Below are 20146 nucleotides of genomic sequence, written 5' to 3'. Positions count from 1 at the left end.
ACCTTTGTTAAACTCAAGCAAGGTTTTTTTCTCCTGAAAAAAAAAAAAAAATCTCTAAAAATTCACAGGGGTGCTGATTGACTCACTCTGCCCATAAGGCCCACCAGGCACCCTGGGGTATATTAAATCTGTAGCTATGCTTGCCAACATGATACAGAAGATACCTAGATCTGATTAAAGCACTTCAGGAGGAAGCATTTCTCAATAAAAAAATACCTCAGGAACTTTAATGCTTACAAGTGGTCAGGAGCTGGTTTTTCATCTCATCTGATTTGGGTAGTTTAGCTGTTTGATATGATCACACCTCACAGTCTTTAGAGCCTTAATTTTCCCCAACAGCTCTTTGAGTAAACTAAATATTTCTTAGCTTAGGCAGGAGGGAAAATGAGGTATGGAGGCACACTAGGAGTTTCTAGTAGAGCAAAGAACTGAACCTGGATGTCTCCCAACCCACCCATCCCTAGGCCACCTTTATTCAACCCCAAGATGCCACCAGAACCATCAGGCCTTTAATCTGTGGGCCACCCTTCTCCATCCCCAAGATACCACCCATCAGGCCTTTAATCCAAGGTTTCTATACATGAGATGCAAACAGGGGGAATTTTTCCTTTTTCATAGCTCTGCATTTTTATCCTATTTATATCTTCATTCTGCAGGGCCAGGCTGTGCTGTGGACAAGCCGGCAGAATCGGAGGGCCTATTTCTACAGCACATTATTCAGCGCCTTCCCGTTGGTCTGCACATGTAGCCATGTGAATAAGTGAGGGTTGCAAAAATGTATTTAGCCTGGGGCAATGAAATAGCTGGGACTAACCTTGTCATTCTGTTTCACTCACTCTTTTCCTACCCTATCTCTATCTCAGTTTTTCCTTTTCTTTCTCTCTTTGTTGTCTTGGTTACATGGGCAGATTCCTGATATGCTGCTAGTTTTCATTTTAATGATATGTCCCGTAAAGCACAATATTTTACTTCAGCTGTGTGTGCCACTGGATAAATTTCTTTGACATATGCGACATTTGTATATCAACTAACAGATATTGCTTTATGACTGTGGGTATTTTGCAACATATTCACTGATTGCATGCCTCAAAATCTGATACACAGGCTGCATCTTTCATATGTAAAAATACACACAGAGAGAAAAAGACTGAAACTGCAGGAAAAATACAGAAAGTTTCTCCAAAACCATCTTGTAATTACTTGCAGGGAGTCTGGCAATGACTGAGTAGACCCTGGTATCTTGAAGATAATCTAGTAACTCCTCTCTTCATGCTATTCAAGATATTTCACCAAGTAGCTGCACTGCACCAGGAGAAAGAGCAACACATACCATGCATGGTAACACTCAGCAAGCAGAGGAAAAAAAAAGCAAAAAAAAAAAAAAAGAAAAAGAATAAAGAAAGACAGTTTCTGGGCTTTGTCCACTGGTACACAGAGTTTCGTCTACTCCTACAAAACTTATTCCAATTTACCCATAGGTATTTTTTTAAAAACATCAATCAAGCTTCATGCTAACGTAATGGATTTCGCTGGAGTTGCAATATCAATTCAGTATTTCCCTTGCTTCCTATTCAAAAGCACCTGATTGATGAGCCAAGATGGAAAAAAAAAGAAAAGGAAAAAGCTTCTAAAGGCCCACGAAGCCTTTGCAGGGACTAAGGTGTGTCAGGTGAAAATTCTGGGTGCCAAACCAGCCCTCTGTGTCACTCTGAGGGGAAAACAGGGTGGTGTCCTGGGCTCAAATACCCCCAGGAGGACAGGCAGTGATTGCACAAGTCTTAGCAAGGACAGGACTGAACCTCCAGGAACTAAAGGTTTCCAACAACCTGGATCAACTGGTCCAAAACAACCACACGTGCTCTGGGGAGCCCCATTCTCCTCCTCTTTCTACCCCTCTGGTGGACACTTATTCATCCAAGGAAAATCTCAGCCTGAGACTCCAGGTCTCCGATACATGGACTCAACACACTATCTCAGGCAGAATATTCAGCACGTAAGGAAAAAAGGGAATAAAACAAAGCTTTCTCAAATTACATCAGCCAGCTCAGCTCCCCTCTTCTCATTCTTTACCCTATAAGGCTTTCCCTGCTCTCTACCACATTCCGTACAGCACTAAATGCTTTCTCTCCTATTTTCCCCTATTAAAGAGACTCAGATCACGGATTCTGCAGTGTGACCTGCAAAGGCAAAGACAGAGCTGTGTCTGAGTTTGCATCTCCTAAAGCCAAAATAAAAAAGCAAAAGCTTGTGAGTGCAGGGAGGCAGCAGTCACTCTTAACCATTTAGGTCTTTTGGATATTTACCACTCATATCTCAGCTACCTCATTTTTCCCCCCCCACAAGAGACTGACTGGAGAACTAAACAGATTATTATAAAATCACAGATGACAGGGAAGCAAAACCTAATTAGTCAAGGGAGGAGATTATTTTTATTACAACCATTTAAAAAACAATTTGGCTCCTTTTCTACATGTTTGAATAGTCTGTTAAAAAGTAAAATAAAATCTCCTTTCCAAAGCATCAGCAGCCTTTCCTCTGTTGAACAAAGCCAGAGACATTTGACAGTGAGCAGGATTCTGTTCCCTTTGCAGACCTCCCTCTGCACAGGGGCATTGCCATCTGAATTTGCAATGCTGATTTTCCTTTTAAGTGAAGAAATGGGTAGAGGAACAAAATCAGAGCGCTCAGACCTTCCTTAAGACCATTGGTAAATAAATTACTCCCTTTCTTCCCATCTCAGCCCGTCCCATCCACAAGCCATAATGAGTCACTTTTCCATAGCTCCTTCCTCTCCCCAACCTGGAACTTTCTTCTTTGCAAAAGGAATTCAAAGAGGAATAAACATCCAACCCTCAAGGCTCTGCCCAACCTCCCCTCCCAGCTTCTCACCCATCTCAGTCATTATGACAAAGCCACAGTCTCCTCACACATATAATATTTTTCAACACTCCTGGGTCATTCAGACAAACTGGCACACAGCGCGGTTGAAATGGAGATGATGCCCATCATTAGCATGAGAAGGTCACTTCTAATACCTCTTGTTGCCTTGAGAAAACCATAGGTAGATAATTCCCAGCTTCCACCTCTCAAGAATCTCTACTATTGCCTTACATGGCAAACTACAGAGCCACAGCCATCCAACAGACATATTTTTAGTGAGAATGCACAGTAAGGAATATAAATACACTCTTTACTGCATTTGGGTTTATGTGGTATATCCACCATAAACATAACGCTCATTATTGTTCAAGACACAGCTTTCTTTTGATAAGAACTCTCTTCCTCCAGTACGAGCACCCAGCCTGACCTAAAGAGAGCAACCGTTAATCCCGTGCTGGGCTTGTGGTAAAATCACAGTCTAGTCACGTTGCTCTGAAGAAAGATCCCCAGAGCATGAATCCCCTTTCTTAACAAACTTCAGCCACAGGCAGTTTTTCTCCAGCATTCACAGATACCCTGTGATCAACTGCTTAATTTAGAGATGGTCCGAACACAAGAATATTCTGTTGGATGTAAACAGCATCAAGTCCATCTGTGGTTTGACTTCAGAAAAATTCATTTGCTCATGAACAACAATTTGGAAAAAGGATTTTATCCTTTCCCACATCAGTGCTATCCCTCAAGGCTGAAAACCATTTTTTTTGCCAACCGAAATAACATTTGCTATCCTTGAAATAAGTGATGAGCCTTAGCATAAGGACTGCACTCACAATCAACGCAACATTGCAAATGTCCATGAGAACTTGAAAATCTGAGTTAGAGGACCACATTAGGTCTTACCTTCTTGAGTTTCCCACTCTTGGTGCCCACAAAAGCCAGGGAGTGGTTCTTGTAGACGTAGGCAATCACAGATGTCATTCTGTCTCCATCCTCGGTGAAAATGGGGAGTCCTCGCACCATGGATGATACTCCCAAGGGGGCATTCATATCCAGGCCACAGAAATTGTCATCAATTGTTAACAGCTATTAAAAGAAAAAAAGAAAAATGTGTGAAAAAACAAAGCCACTGATTCTTCAGCCATTTGGAAAGTATCCATCCAAGCAGGGACACCATTGTATAACATTTTAATTTTATAATTCATGCAGCTTATAATTCAGGGCAGACAAATCAATGACAGAAGCAGAACTGGAGAAATACAGAGGTGGAAAATATTTGTCCAAAGTTGTGTGATGAGTTACAGACAGAAGAAGAACAGAAAACTTGCTTCTCTTGAATGACAGCCCAGCAGGATACATTACGTTAAGCCTTTTTCCTACTGTTTTACCAGTCAGTTTTACCAGTCAAGACCTAGCAATCAAAGACAAAGCCTGCTGAAAATGTCTTAAACACATCTAGTTCTGTCAAAAAAAAAAAAGTTACGCACGTCATTCCCATGGGATTCAGAATAAGAACCACTGAACTAAATCTTCACTGGCAAATAAAATAGACCATGGCCTGCCCTCTGGCCCTGAGACTCAATAGTAAGGCCCACATCTATGAAACCCAAATAATCACTCCCCTCCTATCACCAAATCCTGTAGCATCATCCACACCACACCTTGAAAAATCACCATCCCCAAAGGCCTGTCCAAGGATTGTCTGGGCAAGGCCTAGTCAGACCAAGCCAAATCTGCAGTAAGGACCATGCTAAGGATTAAACACTATACATGGTGTCTGGATACACTCCCATTCCTGGGGTAAGTTTGACCATATAGTCCTGCGTCCTTTCCTCAAACTGTTTGACCTGGGCACTAAATCCTGCTGGGTCTCCATTTCTTCCTCACAAAATGGAGATTATCCACATTTATCCTTCTTACTGGGCTACTGTAACTCACTGAAGTTCTTTGGAGAGAACTGAAGGCTTCACAGCTGTTTCGGGAGTTTTTCAGCATTTGTTGGAGATGATACCCATGAACTGCTAGCAGATAAAAGGTTCTGTTCATTAATGCTGCTGCCTAAGCTCTAACAGATTGGATATCAGGAAAAAATTCTTCATGGAGAAGGTTGTGAAGCAGTGGAACAGGCTGCTGAGGGCAGTGGTGGAGCCACCATCCCTGGAGGTGTTTAAAAGGCGTTTAGATTAGGTTCTTAGGAACATGGTTTAGTGCTAGAGTTAGGTTATGGGTGGACTCGATGATCCTGAGGGTCTCTTCCAACCAAAATGATTCTATGATTCTAACACCTATTGCATTTGAACTCAACACACACAGATGTCATCACACAGATGTTCCACTGGGATCTTTGCATATTAACGCGTTGCCTCTGAGGGCATTTCTTTGGTCTTCAGAGAATCACAGAAGTGTAGCGGCAGAACAGTATGGACAACTCTTCTGCCTTAATCCAGCACCTAGACAGTAAGTGAGGCTAATACAGGTTGCCAATATGAAGATCTCCCCAGAATAAGTTGAATAAAGCCGAAGCTCCAAATATCACTGTACACAATTGCCAAAGCTGTTAGACTTCATTAACTTCACTGAGACCACTCACAAATTACAAGTTAAGCACCTCCTTAAAATGTTTTGCTGGACTAAGGCCTAGAAAGGCAACAATTAGTTGTACAGGAAGGTTGCCTAGTTTTTCTATATCAGTAATAAAGGACCATGACACTTTTCTTTGTCTGAGCTCACATCTTCCTGCAAGCATGGCTAAAATACATACTGCTCCTTGCTTGAGTTCACAAGCAGTAAAAACCTGATAGTTGATTCATTTTATCCTCACCCAGCAATTACAGGGAATAATTATGGATGATTTTACTGAATGGAAAAATAATGTGCCCTAAATGTATTTATAAACACATAAAACCTACGAGGGATTCAAACAGCCATTAGTAAGGAACAGCTAACCTGAGCTCTGGCCTGCAAGAGTCATTAGTGTTTGTGAACTGCCCTTTCAGAGCTAAAACATCAGCTCAAAGAGCAATTACAGATCAGATCAACAGCCTCCATGAGCAGCAGACAGGATGTTTTTTGTCTACAATACCAGCACAAAGTCTAAGATAAATCTTCATCCCATCTCCAAAGGCCAAATTCATCTGAGGTATAGGACCACCGTGCTGATGGCCACGCTTCAGAGAGGCAGGACACCCCCGCTGACAGCACAACTTGTAAAAACTCAGTGTTTCTGTCGATAATGAGAACACGTACAGCTTCGTTACACAGGTCAGGATGGAAAACCTGCAGCCTGATTACTCAGGAAGTACAAAGGTGTTTGAAGCAGCGAGTTTACTCAGATCTTTCTGCAAGACATGAGATACTGACTGTCAGAGATGAGCTAGCGAGAGGAGCAGTGTGTTGGTCTGATGAAGCGTGACAAGCCTTCTGTTCACCAATTCATTACCCAACACACTGTGGATGAATCCCTGGTGAATGGACCCCTGGTGTGGGATCCATCTGACCTGGCTTTAGCCATGTGAAATCTAACCAAGTAGCCTACAGCAGTCATCTAAACTACTTCCATAATGAACGGAAGAAAGGAGATATGTCAGAAGACAAGCCAACCAATCAACCTTGTAATGCACTGGGTTACCTTCTGACAGAGCCAGTTGGTTGCAAAAGGACTCCAGATGATTCACTCAGCCTAACCACCTAACATTAAGATGTATCATGCTTTGAACATGAGGCTGGACTGTATGATATCTTGAGGTCCCTTCCAACCTGGATCACCTTTTGGACGAAGGATCTGAGAAAAATCCAGGTATTGAAGTCAGGCCCACTTTGGGTAGAAACTCTTCAGCTTTCAAATTAACATGATCTGTGTAACAAGGCTATAATAAAACTGTGTATGTGCCTCGCTTGAACTGACAGTCTGGCAGAGAAAAGAGTTGTTTCAGACTGAGAACAAGAAATTCCTGAGTCTTCTACAAATAGCAAAAAGAGTCACAAGAGAAAGCCCTGCTTTGTCACAGCTTTAAAGGGAAACAAGGAATCCAAAACAGCTCTCTTCACCACCAAGAGGATAAAAAACTCAATAGTGCCAACAAATGTCTTACCTAAGGTCCAGTGTATGAAGCTCCATCTCAAACAAGAAATGCCTCCAACACACTGCCCTCCCTACAGCACAGTCCAACTGCTCTAGCTGAAGCACTTGGAGACCAGAAAGGATCCATGCAACACACTGTATCAACAGCAAGGTTGCATTAGCTGGAATATATGATTGCTGTAGATGTAAATCAGACCTCACATAGCCAGAACAAGCCCCCATCTTCTGTGAGACCCTACACAGAAATAGAGCCAGAGATCCCAGCATCAAGCACAATAACCTGCAGCTGATCCACAACACAGCTGCAACCTGTTGAGACTTAATTAATCCAGTTGTCACAGGTTAGGTCCTCCTCCATCAGACTGGGCCCAGCTCCAGCTGAACTTAATGAGGCTGATGTCATGGTCTTCACACATACAGAATAGAAAAAGACAAAAGAAAAAAAAAATGACAAAGCCCTAAATTTAAGCCCATTTATTGATTCTTATTTCCCTGAGATTATCTACAGTAGGACATATCCTTATAAGAAGAGCTTATAAGAAAGATAGGGACAGACTTTTTAGTAGGGTCTGCAGTGATAACACAAGGCAGAATGGTTTTAAACTTAAAGAGGGGAGATTCAGACTAGACATAGGGAAGAAATTTTTTACACTGAGGATGGTGAAACACTGGCCGAAGTTGCCCAGAGAGGTGGTGATTGAGCCATCCCTGGAGACATCCCAGGCCAGGCTGGACGGGGCTCTGAGCAACCTGAGCTGGTGAAGATGTCCCTGCTCATGGCAGGGGGGTTGGAGTAGATGACCTTGAAAGGTCCCTTCCAACCAAATCATTCTGTGATCCAAGCACCGGGATGAAGTTGAAGAGTGGAATTAGCATTTTCTCTTACATGACACAGTTCAGATGAGATCAAGGACCATCACAGCACACTCTGGCCTCTAAAACACAGTAGATAAGGCTGTGATGTCCACTCATACGCTGTTTTGTGGGTGACGGAGAAGCAATCGCAGACCTGTGGTTTGCAACGTAGACAGCCATCCCCCCAAGAATAGGAACAAGGCCAGCAAGCCACACACCACATTTAAGATATTTGGGTTATTTCCTCTGGGGATCATCTGCAAAAAAATGCCAACAAGCAAAATCCTACAAATAAACATCACCCGGCTTCTGTGCAGCTGTGGCTCTCAGCTGCACACATGCCTTTGTAAAGACAGAAATACAGTCATCTTCTTCAGCAAAGAGAAACACGTAAGGAAGTTGGGATTTATGATGAAAGGGTCAGGAGTTGCAAGCACAGGTTTATTTTCAATTCCAGACACTCCTTGCAGCAATATAAAGTAGCCACGTTAAACTCTCTGGAGCTTCTCTGCTTGGCAATTTCACGTTAATGACTTTCCAGAATGAAAGCGGAGGTGAGGACATGAATTCACTCTGCTTGCAACACCGCTGCCACACCAGCTGGGATATCAGGGAGAGGCAAAGGGAAGATCTAAAGAGGCAGGAATGGGATTAGCAATTCTCTCATCCTGAGCAGTTAAAATCTAACCCAGAAATTCACAGCACAATCTGTGGGTCACTCAGAAGGGAAGGGGAACGTTGCGGTTGAGACATTTGACTGGAGTCAATCAGTTCATCATCCCACACCAGATTCCCACCTGCAAAAGAGGGAATATTACTTACCACCCCTCTACCCCAGGGAAGCTGCTAAACACAGGTTTATAAGGTGCTCTACATATCCGAAATATCTTCATGTGAGAATGACTGGCAGCTCCCAGGGCATAAATGCCCTCCGAAGTCCCACCAGCTGCCTCTCCATCTTGGGCTGATGTGCAGGGGGAAGCCAGGTGGTGAGAGGTCTGGTGTGCTCCTGCCACCGCTCCCTGCATCGGCAACCAGAGGGTTCATCTGCAGCCGTGACACCGTGGCCAAGTGTCACATTCAACAGCGAAATAGGAAGGATGTGTAAAAGAATGGGCCTAATTTACAGAAGGATTCTGGCAGGCATTTGCCTTCTCCAGGATTAAGCCTATCAAATAAATAATTAACACACACAAGTCCTCCTGGAGAAGATGGTTTTACAAGGCCGGTGCTGGCTCAGTCCCTTAGGGATTTGCTGAGCCCCCAAAACCCCCAAACTCAGCAGAAGGGCTAGAGCTCTGATTACGACACCTCCTTCATCTTCATCTGATTCCCCAGCAGAAGCGAGTACTTTGGCATTGTGCAAAGGGCTGAAGCACCAGATATTAGGGGGCCAGTGCAAACAGTGCTCACAATAAACTGCAATTTTCCCTTAAACATCTGCTTTAGCAATTTGCTTCTGAAACAACCCTAATAATCAAATAGACCCTAATCCATATTTTGGGAAAAGCTTCAATAAAGGATTAGCCACCACTCGTTCCTCCTTGCTTTCAGTACAGTGAAATCTTCCTCCCCAATCAAAGCACCAGGGCCTTTTTCCAGATAATCTCAGCAGGCTCCAAAGCAATTCCACAGACTCACTCGGGATGAAGTCTGTCCCAACGGCCAAGTCTTGCCTTTGATTTACAGCTAATACCTAACAGCCCTGTCTTCATACAGTGGCAGGTACTTGGCTTCTCACTCTTGTTATCTCAGGCTTGGCTACATCACCCGATGGAAGGAACGCATACATTACAGATGTCTGTGCTGCCAGCAGCTCGGGGAGCCAACGGCAATAAGAAATCAAGAGTAATATGTATTTGACTCTTTGCAAGGTCATTTCCATCACTTCACTGTAAGATCTTCTTTCCCTCCTGACTGCAAGGACTGAGCTTCCTGGTGAGCGTGGACGTATCCTATTCAGAAGGATGCTTAAAAATCTAGAGGCAGGAGCCCTAGGAACTTCACAGTACCTGAAGAGATACAATCTAGGTCTAGATCACCTGGTGCAGGGATAAACCTTAAATACTTATTTAACAGAGCTGCAAATGGTGGAAACCATCTCTCTGCCAGCCAAAGGTCTCTAAACTCCAACTGCAGCAGTATGGTACCCAAGGCTTGTGTTTCTCCTGTTTGCCTGTGCACGTCCTCTTGATGATGGGCTTCAGTGCTCAGTGATCTTCTGGTTAGATGCTCATTTGCCCTACCCCTGGCATTAGTATCTTGCCTGCCTTAAGCTGGATTGGCTCTGTCTCTGATGTTCTGAGGGTGATGATAAATGAAGGTGGTAAAATACTGGAAGAGGTTGCCCCATCCCTGGAGACATCCCAGGCCAGGCTGGATGGGGCTCTGAGCAACCTGATCTGGGTGAAGATGTCGCTGCTCAGGGTTGGATTAGATGAGCTTTGAAGGTCCCTTCCAACCCAAACTATGCTATGATTCTGTGATTCCTGCTGTGTGTCTGCTCCTGGCCATGCTGTCTCCGAGTTTATCTTCTGACTCCTCTGAAACCTGTGGACTTTGGTTCATCCGACCCTCTCTCCACAATCTGAGCTGCGAACATCAGCAGAAACATCATGGTTCAGCCCATTGGCCGTATCCAGCTATGAGGTCCTAGTGCAAGATGGAGATAGTCCCTCTGACTTTTACCTCATGCCACATCATTCCTATAATTTGACGCCTGTTTCTGCCCTCTCCATCACATGCATTCCTGACAGCGGGTCACGAAAAGGCTGCAGGCTTGCCCAGTGAGCGTCTGTGGCTGTAGACCTTTGTCATCTGCAATTCAAAACCACAGGGAAATTTTGTGGACAAAAAGATGGGAACCCTGGGCCACCAACCCAAGATAGCACAGATCACCAACCAACCCACTCTTCAGTGGTTAACCTACAGTCTAACGACACACAGAAATATCCAGTGCCATTTCCCCATGGTGCTCTGTGATATAATGGAAGCTGAATAAAGAACCAGCATTTGGAAATACGTTGTAATTGCACACACTTTTCACTTGTGCAACCACAGCAATGGTTACCACGCAATTACATGTCACCATATACAAATGACAGTGCCGTTACAGTAACTTTACCAATTAGAGGGAAATTGGACCCACTATGCTAAGAGGTTTTTATTCAAACATAATTCAGGAACGCAAGAACAGAGGGGAAAGTTACTCAAATTGACTAGAACTGGTGCAGGCGTTTGGGTTTTAGGTCTTTAGTTTAAGCATCAGTTCAAGGACTGGTGTCAAGTTTCGAGAGTGCTGCAGAATCTTAATGTAGTACAGACTTTTTATGTCTGTATTTATGTTCCTGCTGTACTGTGAGCATAAGGCTTCCCAACAGTATATAGCATGTACCTCCACGTCGTAAAATTTGCAATTTCCTGAAGAGGAGGCTGCCTTTTTACAGAGAGCAACAGGTTTCTTTAGTCTTCAGGCCTTTTGCTCAGCAGAGCTGGTTGATTATTAGCAAGAAGTAATTGTTGCTATAAATTTAGCATCCTCTAAGTCCCGACTTTCTCAATTATTAGTGTGCCGTAAGATGCACACAATGCACATTGGTTAGTGAGCCCCTAAAATTTTCTAGACCCCAAGACTGCAAAACCTAAGCGATATTGGCATTAAATTTGCTTTTCTTCTTACTGCAGACCCTGGAGATGTAGATCACAGATCACTGCTGACCCCATGTCACAGCCCCAGAGTTAGCGAGCAGCACCTGCAAATACCTTTCAGCCCATGGCTTGTTCTCAAACTCTTGTTCCCAATTTTGCTACACACGTTGCCTTACACAGGACTGGTCAGCAGTGGCATTTCTGATCTGGAAGCAGCACTGAGGTATCAGAAAGAAACAGCTCATGCCCCCATGAAGGAAAGTCCAAGACTGACTATCCAGAGAAGCACATCATAGATATTAACTGCGCAAGTCTGTCCTCAGCAAAACATGTTTGATTCTTGGCCATTTGCATAGAAGACACTCCTACCATTACAAATGAAGGTGCAATTAAGGAACCAGCCTGAAACACCAGCAGGTTGATGAATCCGTGTTACCGCTACCAGGTTCACCATGTCCTTCAGCTCCTACATCAACTTCACCTCCAAGTATCTGCCAGGAGAAGCAGTCACACTATGTCAAAATAAAGAAGGCAAGGTGCAGAACAGACTCAGACACCTGGGAATATTTTTCAGTGGGATATTTATGCTCTCTGTGTTTGGATATTGTAATTTAAGTGATATTTCAAGTGCTTTGGTTAGAGCCCAAGGATCTAATATAGGCAGAGAAGGGGGACAGTACGTCTATTGCAATACAGAGTGTTAAGCCATGAGAGTGCAAACACCCAGACATCACCGTGTCAGCCTAATCTCCCTTTTTCATAAGTGATTTCCACCTCTTCACCAAGCTGTGCTGCTGGGCTGAAAATCAGATCCTGCAGGTGTGTGGTCTCTGAGGTTCATCCCCTCACAGGTGGCAACTGTACCTACAAACAAGAAGGATGGATGGGACCTGAAGAGCAGCATACATGACTAAAAGGAAGCTGAAGTTCTGCTGCTGTCCCATAAACTTCCCCTTGCTGGCTCAGAGGCTGGAGGATCATAGGGATGAGGCACTGAAGGATAAACAGAGGAATATGATCTCTGCAGCTCTCAGCTCAATGCTTTCCCTGAGCTTTAAAAAATTGACTTAAAATTTTTCGCACCCCCCCGAAAAAAAAGGAGATTATTGAGCATGGAGCCTCTGCCTTTGAAACTGCCATGGTCTATTGGGTAAATAAGCATTTAGGGATTTTTCAAAAGTGAAGTATTGATCAAATAAGCGGCTAGAGCTCTTCTGTAAAACATATTCCAGCAGCAAAGCTGTTAACGCACCTGAAATACAACAGCACTGACTTCCCCTGGTACTGCTGTAGCTGAGATGGGGAGTAAGAGTCCCAGAGAGAAAAAATCTTAGGTGAAAAGGGTTTTCTGTGTAGACAGAATGACACCTTTGAGAGAAGGAGGAGCGCTTGTCAGACGCTGTGTTTTATCCTATCATTGCATTACCATGATTGGCGGCCAAAGGTTGTCTATAGAAAAATTCCTGGAAACATCAATTGCAGTGATGGAAGAGGTGTAAGAAGAGACTGGAGCTCTGTCCTCTGTCAGCTGTGCCCCATAATCCTGAGCATCCTTGCTGTAACATGGCTTTCTCTCATGCGTCTCCATCCAACAGAGACACCTAACAAAGAGATGTTCCCTTTTCCAGATTACAAACCATCCTGTCCATCTTCCCCAGGAGGACAGTCAAACCACAGGGTCCTTCTAAGGTCTCCACAGCAATATCACTGCTCTCTGTTGCATGCAACACTGAAGGTGTAGGATCCTTCTTTTGCCGATCTGTCCTCCTGGTCACAGACAATGTGCCTGGCCCATTATCTCCCAGTTATCTCCCAACATCTACAACTACCTGAAAGAAGGTTGCAGTAAGGGTGGTTGCTTTCTGCTCCCAAGTAACAAGCGGTAGGATGGGAAGAAATGGCCTCAAGTTGCACCAGGATGGGGGTTGATTGGATATTATGAAAAATTTCTTCATGGAAAGGGCTGTCGGGCATTGGAACAGGCTGCCCAGGGCAGTGCTGGAGTCACCATCCCTAGAGGGGTTGATGCAGAGATGAGGTTCTCAGGGACATGGGGTAGTGCCAGTGTTGGGCTAACGGTTGGACTCAATGATCCTGAGGGCCTCTTCCAACCAAAACAATTCTATGATTTTAATATTTGCTGGCAGCAGAATGGTTAAACCAGCATTTCTGGAGCATTTCTGGCAGCTGCCTGGCACCTCTCATTCCTATTCCAGTGACGCACACCAGCACCTTGCCGAATAGAGTCCAGCTGCCTCCCCTGTGCCGGCACCACCAGAGATTCTCCACTGAATCACAATTACTATAATTATTATTTTGTTACACAGGCAAAAATTATCATTTGGGCTGCAAAGTGCCACGCGCACCAACAGCGCTACACAAATTAAGCAACAACGCTGCTTTGCATGCAGGCGACACCTTCGCCCGGAGACCCCAGAGCCGCTTAAAAGCATTAATTAAGCCTCACCACGGTCCTACAAAGGTAAGCTAAGTGTTATAATGAATGATATGCATGTGATGTTGCTCTTCAGCATGGGGAAATTGAAAAAGCTCGGCTGGGTACAAGGGGCCCTGGCTTGCTCACCAAATAACGGGGAGATGTGCCGAGCTCCAAGGCTGCGGTATCAGGGAGAACCGAGATGTGCCACATCTTATTGAATCGCAGAAAATGAATTTATAGAAGCCTGGTTATCAGCTTAAACAATGAACTGAAGCACTCGAGGCCTGAAAAGAAAAATCTCCCACGTGCTGCCTCTATCTGTGCGGATCTTGGTACTTGAGGAATTCAGAGCACTTGTGTCAGCCGGTTATAAATTCACTCAAGCCATTAAGCTCAAACTCCTTTTGCATCTGAAATGCAAAATGCTGCAGCCGGCCCTCAGAAGCAGGGACAAAATTAGAATTACAGCCCTGTGTTTCTTGGAGTGGGATCCCCACCAATAGCCCCGACCCATTGATAAGTCCTGGGTCATTCCCTCATTAGGACAAGCACATTTTTATTATTCCCTTCTGCACGTTCCCTCGCTCTGCCTCTCCCACTCTCCCTCTGTGTCTAAATATGCGCCTGGCTAATATCGCTTGTTTACAGGATAAATCAGCTGAACAAATCCTATTATATATTGGAACACTGACAACGGCGGGGTAATGACATTGAAACAGGGAAAATGCGATGTTGTTCCTACTGATCTAATGTCACCCACATGCTCTATCAGCGATGCCAGCTCCAATACCGCATGGAGGAAAGAGAGATCTCTGTGTCTTTCTGTGGTGCCACAATTTAGCTGCATATATAACTGGGTGTCTTGCCGTTCCTGCATTTCTTTGAATATTTTAAATATTATTAAAATCTGCACCATAAAGCAGAAAACATTGGGGGCTGAAATGTTTACTGGCAACTGGGTGCTGGTGACACAGGGAAGATGTCAAGTCCAACCTATTGTGTAGTTATCTGCAGGAGAAAAATGCAACAAAGGTTGGCACTTCAGCAAGCCACATTTGTCCACTTACTGATGTTTATCTGTGCAATAGAGCAGAGATGAAGAGAAGGATGATTTGGAGGTAAATGTGTGTAGGACACCCAGGTTCTGTCTCCATCCTAAAATCAGGGATATCAACACAGCCAGGTCTACGCTGGCTCTGCAAACACCACGTTTTGTCCCAAAGCTGTTGTCATGTTACCCAAAGACTGGGCCAGCGCTAAATAAATTGCCCATCATGCAAACTTACAGCAAAAACCATACCCCACACTAGCACAGTCACACAGATGCCAGGCTGGGAGTGTCTGGGGCAGAAGTATGGTCGGGTAAGACTTGGACATCTCTCCGCCTTTCTCATATCCATCTTGACAACCAATGGTGGACAAGGGGTAATGGGTTTTAAGTGGAACACAAGAGGTTCCACTTAAATATGAAAAGAAACTTCTTCATGGTGAGGGTGGCAGAGCCTGGCCCAGGCTGCCCAGGGGGGTTGTGGAGTCTCCTTCTCTGCAGACATTCCAACCCGCCTGGACACCTTCCTGTGTAACCTCAGCTGGGTGTTCCTGCTCCATGCGGGGATTGCACTGGATGAGCTTTCCAACCCCTGACACTCTGGGATTCTGTGATCTTCACACTGGTCAGTCTTTGGGGTAGACACTTCCAGCTTGTTTATAAATCCCACCCAGTATAATGGTGATCCATGTTTTCATACAATTAGGATACATAGAGACACAGACTTAATTCAGAGAAAAAAAAAATAAAAATTAAAAAGTCCTGTGTTTTGTGTGTGCTGGAAAATAAAATAAATACAGATGTGTGCACATCGGATCGTTCCCAGATCGTTCCCATCTTAGCTGAGTCTCCAAGTACTAAGATAGACCCTGCCCTGTTTTTCACCCCAACAACTACACTTGCAAGAAAGGGTCTGTGCAGGATTTGGCCCAGAAAGCAATGCTGAATCCAGCATACCCTCAACCCCCATCTCAACAGAATGGTTATTGTACCAACTCCAGCGCTCAGCTGCCCCCCATCCAGAGGTGCTTTAAATAGCACCAGGCTTGCAAAGGGAGCTGGAGTCACTTTGGCTCTTCCAGGATGGCTGGGTTTTGCTTGCTACTTTTTTCTTTTTTTTTAAGAAAAGGAAAAAAAATGCACAAAAATCCCCCTTGGCCTGCAATGCAACCTCCTGGAGAGGCGATCTGAGGTCAGCTTTGCGAAGTCGCTGATCTCCTGGCATGGAAGCGAATGTGAGGAGATCATATGGAGCCCTGTGAAAACGCAAGACCGAGCCACGGGCGACCGCAGGGCTCAACCACAGATGAAAACAGCCTGGGTCTCTGGCAGGGGAAGCAGCAAAGATCAGTTCCCTGAAAGAAATCTAAGTGTCCACGTGGCGAGAAACACAGGCAAACGGCACAAGCACTGGTGGAGAAGCTGGTACCTCACTCACCTGCAGAAGCATCTACTGGGCGACCATCAGGACCTGCGGCTGATGCCGAGAGATGCTGAGCTGCTCAGGCAGAGCCAACGTGGTCCAGAGATGGGGCTGGTAGTGGGGGAGGGAGCTGTGCCTGAAATATCTCAGACACAACAGCAACTCAGCAGCCTTGGGCTCTGCTCCATCCTCAATGAACATTTTGTGTGAGCGGGGTCACCCAGACTGCAGGAGCCGGGAGAGAACAGCACCGCGCATGGGTTTGGCATCCAGCCACTTAAAGGCAGAGGGTTTCCTCTTGCTTTATGCTTGGGAAGTAAATAAACGTTTTTCAGGAGGCTGTTTCCAAAGCTTGCTTGATTTTTCCCTTTTTTTTATTTTTTTCCAGGACAAAGAGTGAGGATTTGGGAAGGAGAGGTTGCAGGGTGGGGGTGTGCTAAGGAGGCAATTAATTACAGCCAGTATTATTTCTGCATGCACACTGATCTGGAAGTATCCTTTCAAGGACAGGTGTTTAATACTGAGGAACATACTTAATACCTCAAATGCAATCATCTTCTCTTTGCAATTAGGCCCTGGTTTACAGCCTTTAAGTGCAAGCTTCAGTTAATGCAGGTGCTTAAGAGTTTTTGTTTTTCTCTCCTTCAGGGTATCCAAAGCCACTTTTTATTTTCCTGCCAGGAGCCCAGAGCACTTTACAGAGGCAGGGAAGTGTCCTTATCCCTGCTGGCTGAAAACAGAGAGGTAGCACATGGGAGGAAGGGCCACCACCAAGGAAAGAGTGAAGATGAACCCATGCAGTGCCTGAGAAGCCCCTGCGAATGAGTTCTCACCAGATTAGCATAGTCCACCTGAATACATGGTGGGTTTTTGAGGATGTCCAGAGGACTGGGATGTTGCCAGCAGCTGTACCCAGGCTGAATTAAAGGCTCATGAAGATGCTGGACAAGTCCTGTCATGCTCAGCCATAGGCACGTACATTGATGGAAAAGCCAGGAGGATCTCATTCCTGCAACTCCATTAGACACCAACCATCGTGTCCCTGGCATAAACACTGGGCATGCTAATCAATAAATTAATGCTAATTAGTTAATGAGCCTCCCTGGTCACCTCACAGAGGACGAGGTGGGAAGACTTCCCTCATTCCAGTTACAGAGGGGCCAGGACCTTGCTCGGAGCGGTGGAGGTTTGAACTCAGCTGCTCTCCATTAGCCTGAGGAGCACAGCCCCAGACACCTCTGGTCACTTCCACCACTGACAATAATCATGAGAAATACCAGCCATGCAGCTGGAGAGAGCTCCCTGCTCCACTTCCATTTGAGCTGCCTCATGAAGCAGGATAATATGACATTTTTCTCCGATGAAGTGTCTTTCACCCTGGAGCACAGCCAGCTTTGCATGGGAGATGATGGTCAGACCTGCTGGAAATGGAGAAATGAGCAGTGGGAAGGTACATGGAGGAGATTTGCAAATCATAGAACGCAGCTGCAGAAATCCTAAGTCAGTGCCCTACCCCTTGTCCATGTTGCCTCCCCAGTAAAGCCACTCCAGCTCCCAGCATCAACAAGAGGATGCTTGTTGCCTCTTATTGAAGTTGCTGGGCTCAGCAAGTCCCTCTGACAACACGCTCTGCACACACGTCCTCCCATCCAACACAAACTGATGTGACCAATTATACAAATACAGATCTGGCAGCAATAAGCCTGTTTGCTCCGTCTCCGAGTCTCCAGTGAGCATTCCCACAGAGACATCGCCGTATTTCTGAGGCTGCCATTGCACAGACTGCATTATGTCTCTTTATTTATTTACTTTTATTCCTTATCTTGCTTGTATCTTCAGAGAAAGAAGAGGAAAACTATTAAAAGTTGACCAAGAAATGACCTCAACTGACCATGAGCCCTTTGCATCAGAAACATGAGCCTGTATAATTTAGAGCAAAGACATGCACGCAAAACTCTTGTGCATGGTCAGTCCAGTGGAGATGAACAAAAAGCCCTATTGTGCAAGCACGAGGGGCATTGACCTCCCCAGAGATTTACTTAGATGGCTCAAATAGCAAGCAGTGACACTACGAGGTCTAATGAAACCGATAGCTCGTCCCTGTGACCGTGAGTCATTCCCCTGGGAAAGCAGCAGGTTCACGTACCCGCCAGCCCAGCCGGGAGAAATGGGCAGGGGCTGCATGAGCAAAATGTCAAAGCAGCAGCACCGCCTGGACCTCCTTCCACACATTCCTCTTCCCAAGGGATAAGCGAAAGTTAACACTCTCTTCCTCCCCAACCTTTCCCTTTTAAGGTAAAATGATGGGGAAAAGGACAGAGATGGAAATTCCTGCTTTTTTTTAGTTGATAAAGTGATGTTTTTTTCCTTGAAATGCACCTTCTTTCCAGCAGCGCCAGCCTTCTTTCTAAATGACTGTGTTTTGCTGTCCCCCATGCTAGAGAGCAGCACAACAGTGAGAATGATATTCCCTCTTCCTGCAACAGCTGGGAATATTGGGCACCGCGCTAAGATCAAGGAGTCCCTAGGCAAAAATTGCTCTGCAAAATGTGTTTAACTGTGTCCTAGCAGACCCTCCAGTACAACAGGAGAAATTCTGCTCCTCACCTTGGTGACTCAGTTTCTCTATCAGACCTGTGGGCTGTTAACACCAGTGATGACAAGTGCAAACCTGGGGAGGAAGAGGAAAATCATGAAATAGGCTGTTTGGAGGAAAATTGTGGCCACCCCATCACCAACACTGATGCAATTTGACTGTACCAGGGCCATACACAAAGCCCTTCTCCACTTGAGCTAGAAATGGTCCTTCCTAACTCGGTATCCTGGAGCAGAAGGGAGCCCACGGATCCATCCTGAGGGCCGAGCAGCATTCATCCTGGGGTGAGGTGCTCATGTTGCCAAAGCAAAATGCTTGTGCACCCAGCTGGCATCCAGACATGCCTGACAGGTATCCATGGAAGGACTGAACAGCAATATGCCCTCCACAAACTCCTGCATTCAGCTAAACCTCATGAGTAGAGCAGTGTTTGCTTGGTGGGCATCAAACATCTAGGATGGTCAGAGGGGATGGAGAGAAAGCAGAGGGAGTAGGAAAGCAGAGGGAGTAGGAAAGCAGAGTCCACTTGAGGAACGGATGTATGGAGGGGATGTAGGACTTGCAGGGACCTAGGCACTGTTAACAGTGGAACAGGTTGGCCAGAGAGGTGGTGGATGCCCCATCCCTGGAGACATCCCAGGCCAGGCTGGACGGGCCTCTGAACAACCTGATCTGGTGAAGATCAGGCAGGGGCCTGATCACGGCAGGGGTTGGACTGCATGAGCCTTAAAGGTCCCTTCCAACCCAAACTATTCTATTATTCTACAGACTACAAAGGTGTTTTGGGGAGCTGCTGACTTAGACATGCCTTGAAGCATCAGAAGCAGAGGAAACCTTTACAGCCAAATCACTCATCAATGACTCATGTCCCAAACACCCACCTCGCCTGCCCTCTGTTAGCAAAGTGTTGGAAAAATATTGCCCAGCTCTTTACACAAGGCCTTTTGTTGGCTGGTCTACTTCAAAAACATTTCTTTTCTTCCCCAAGTGACAGTGCTGCCATGAAAAACAGGAAGAGTCTGAATACAGTAATTTAAACAGTCGAACTCCATTTCCTGCCAAAAGGAAAGGAAAATACCAGCAAAAGGCAGAAGCCAGGCAATAGTTGGGGACAGACACTTTGATTATCTTGGACAGATATTTGCAACATGTTTCCAGTAAAAGCTACAGTGATGGAG

General features: G+C 45.3%; 1 protein-coding gene across 3 annotated transcripts in view; it reads right to left on the bottom strand.

The window, feature by feature from the left end:
• PLXNA4 (plexin A4) overlaps positions 1–20146 on the bottom strand; it is a 493956-nt gene that overhangs the window by 438369 nt on the left and 35441 nt on the right. For all 3 annotated transcript variants that reach the window (XM_082068193.1, XM_082068192.1, XM_082068191.1), the window contains exon 3: positions 3781–3963. In XM_082068193.1, coding sequence (XP_081924319.1) covers positions 3781–3963 — 183 coding nt within the window. The remainder of the gene's footprint in view (positions 1–3780; positions 3964–20146) is intronic.

Source organism: Streptopelia decaocto, assembly GCF_964273445.1.
Source record: "Streptopelia decaocto genome assembly, chromosome: 1".
NCBI classification, from domain to species: Eukaryota; Metazoa; Chordata; class Aves; order Columbiformes; family Columbidae; genus Streptopelia; species Streptopelia decaocto.
The sequence above is the reverse complement of the archived record's forward strand: the minus strand, read 5'-3'. Positions and strand labels throughout refer to the sequence as shown.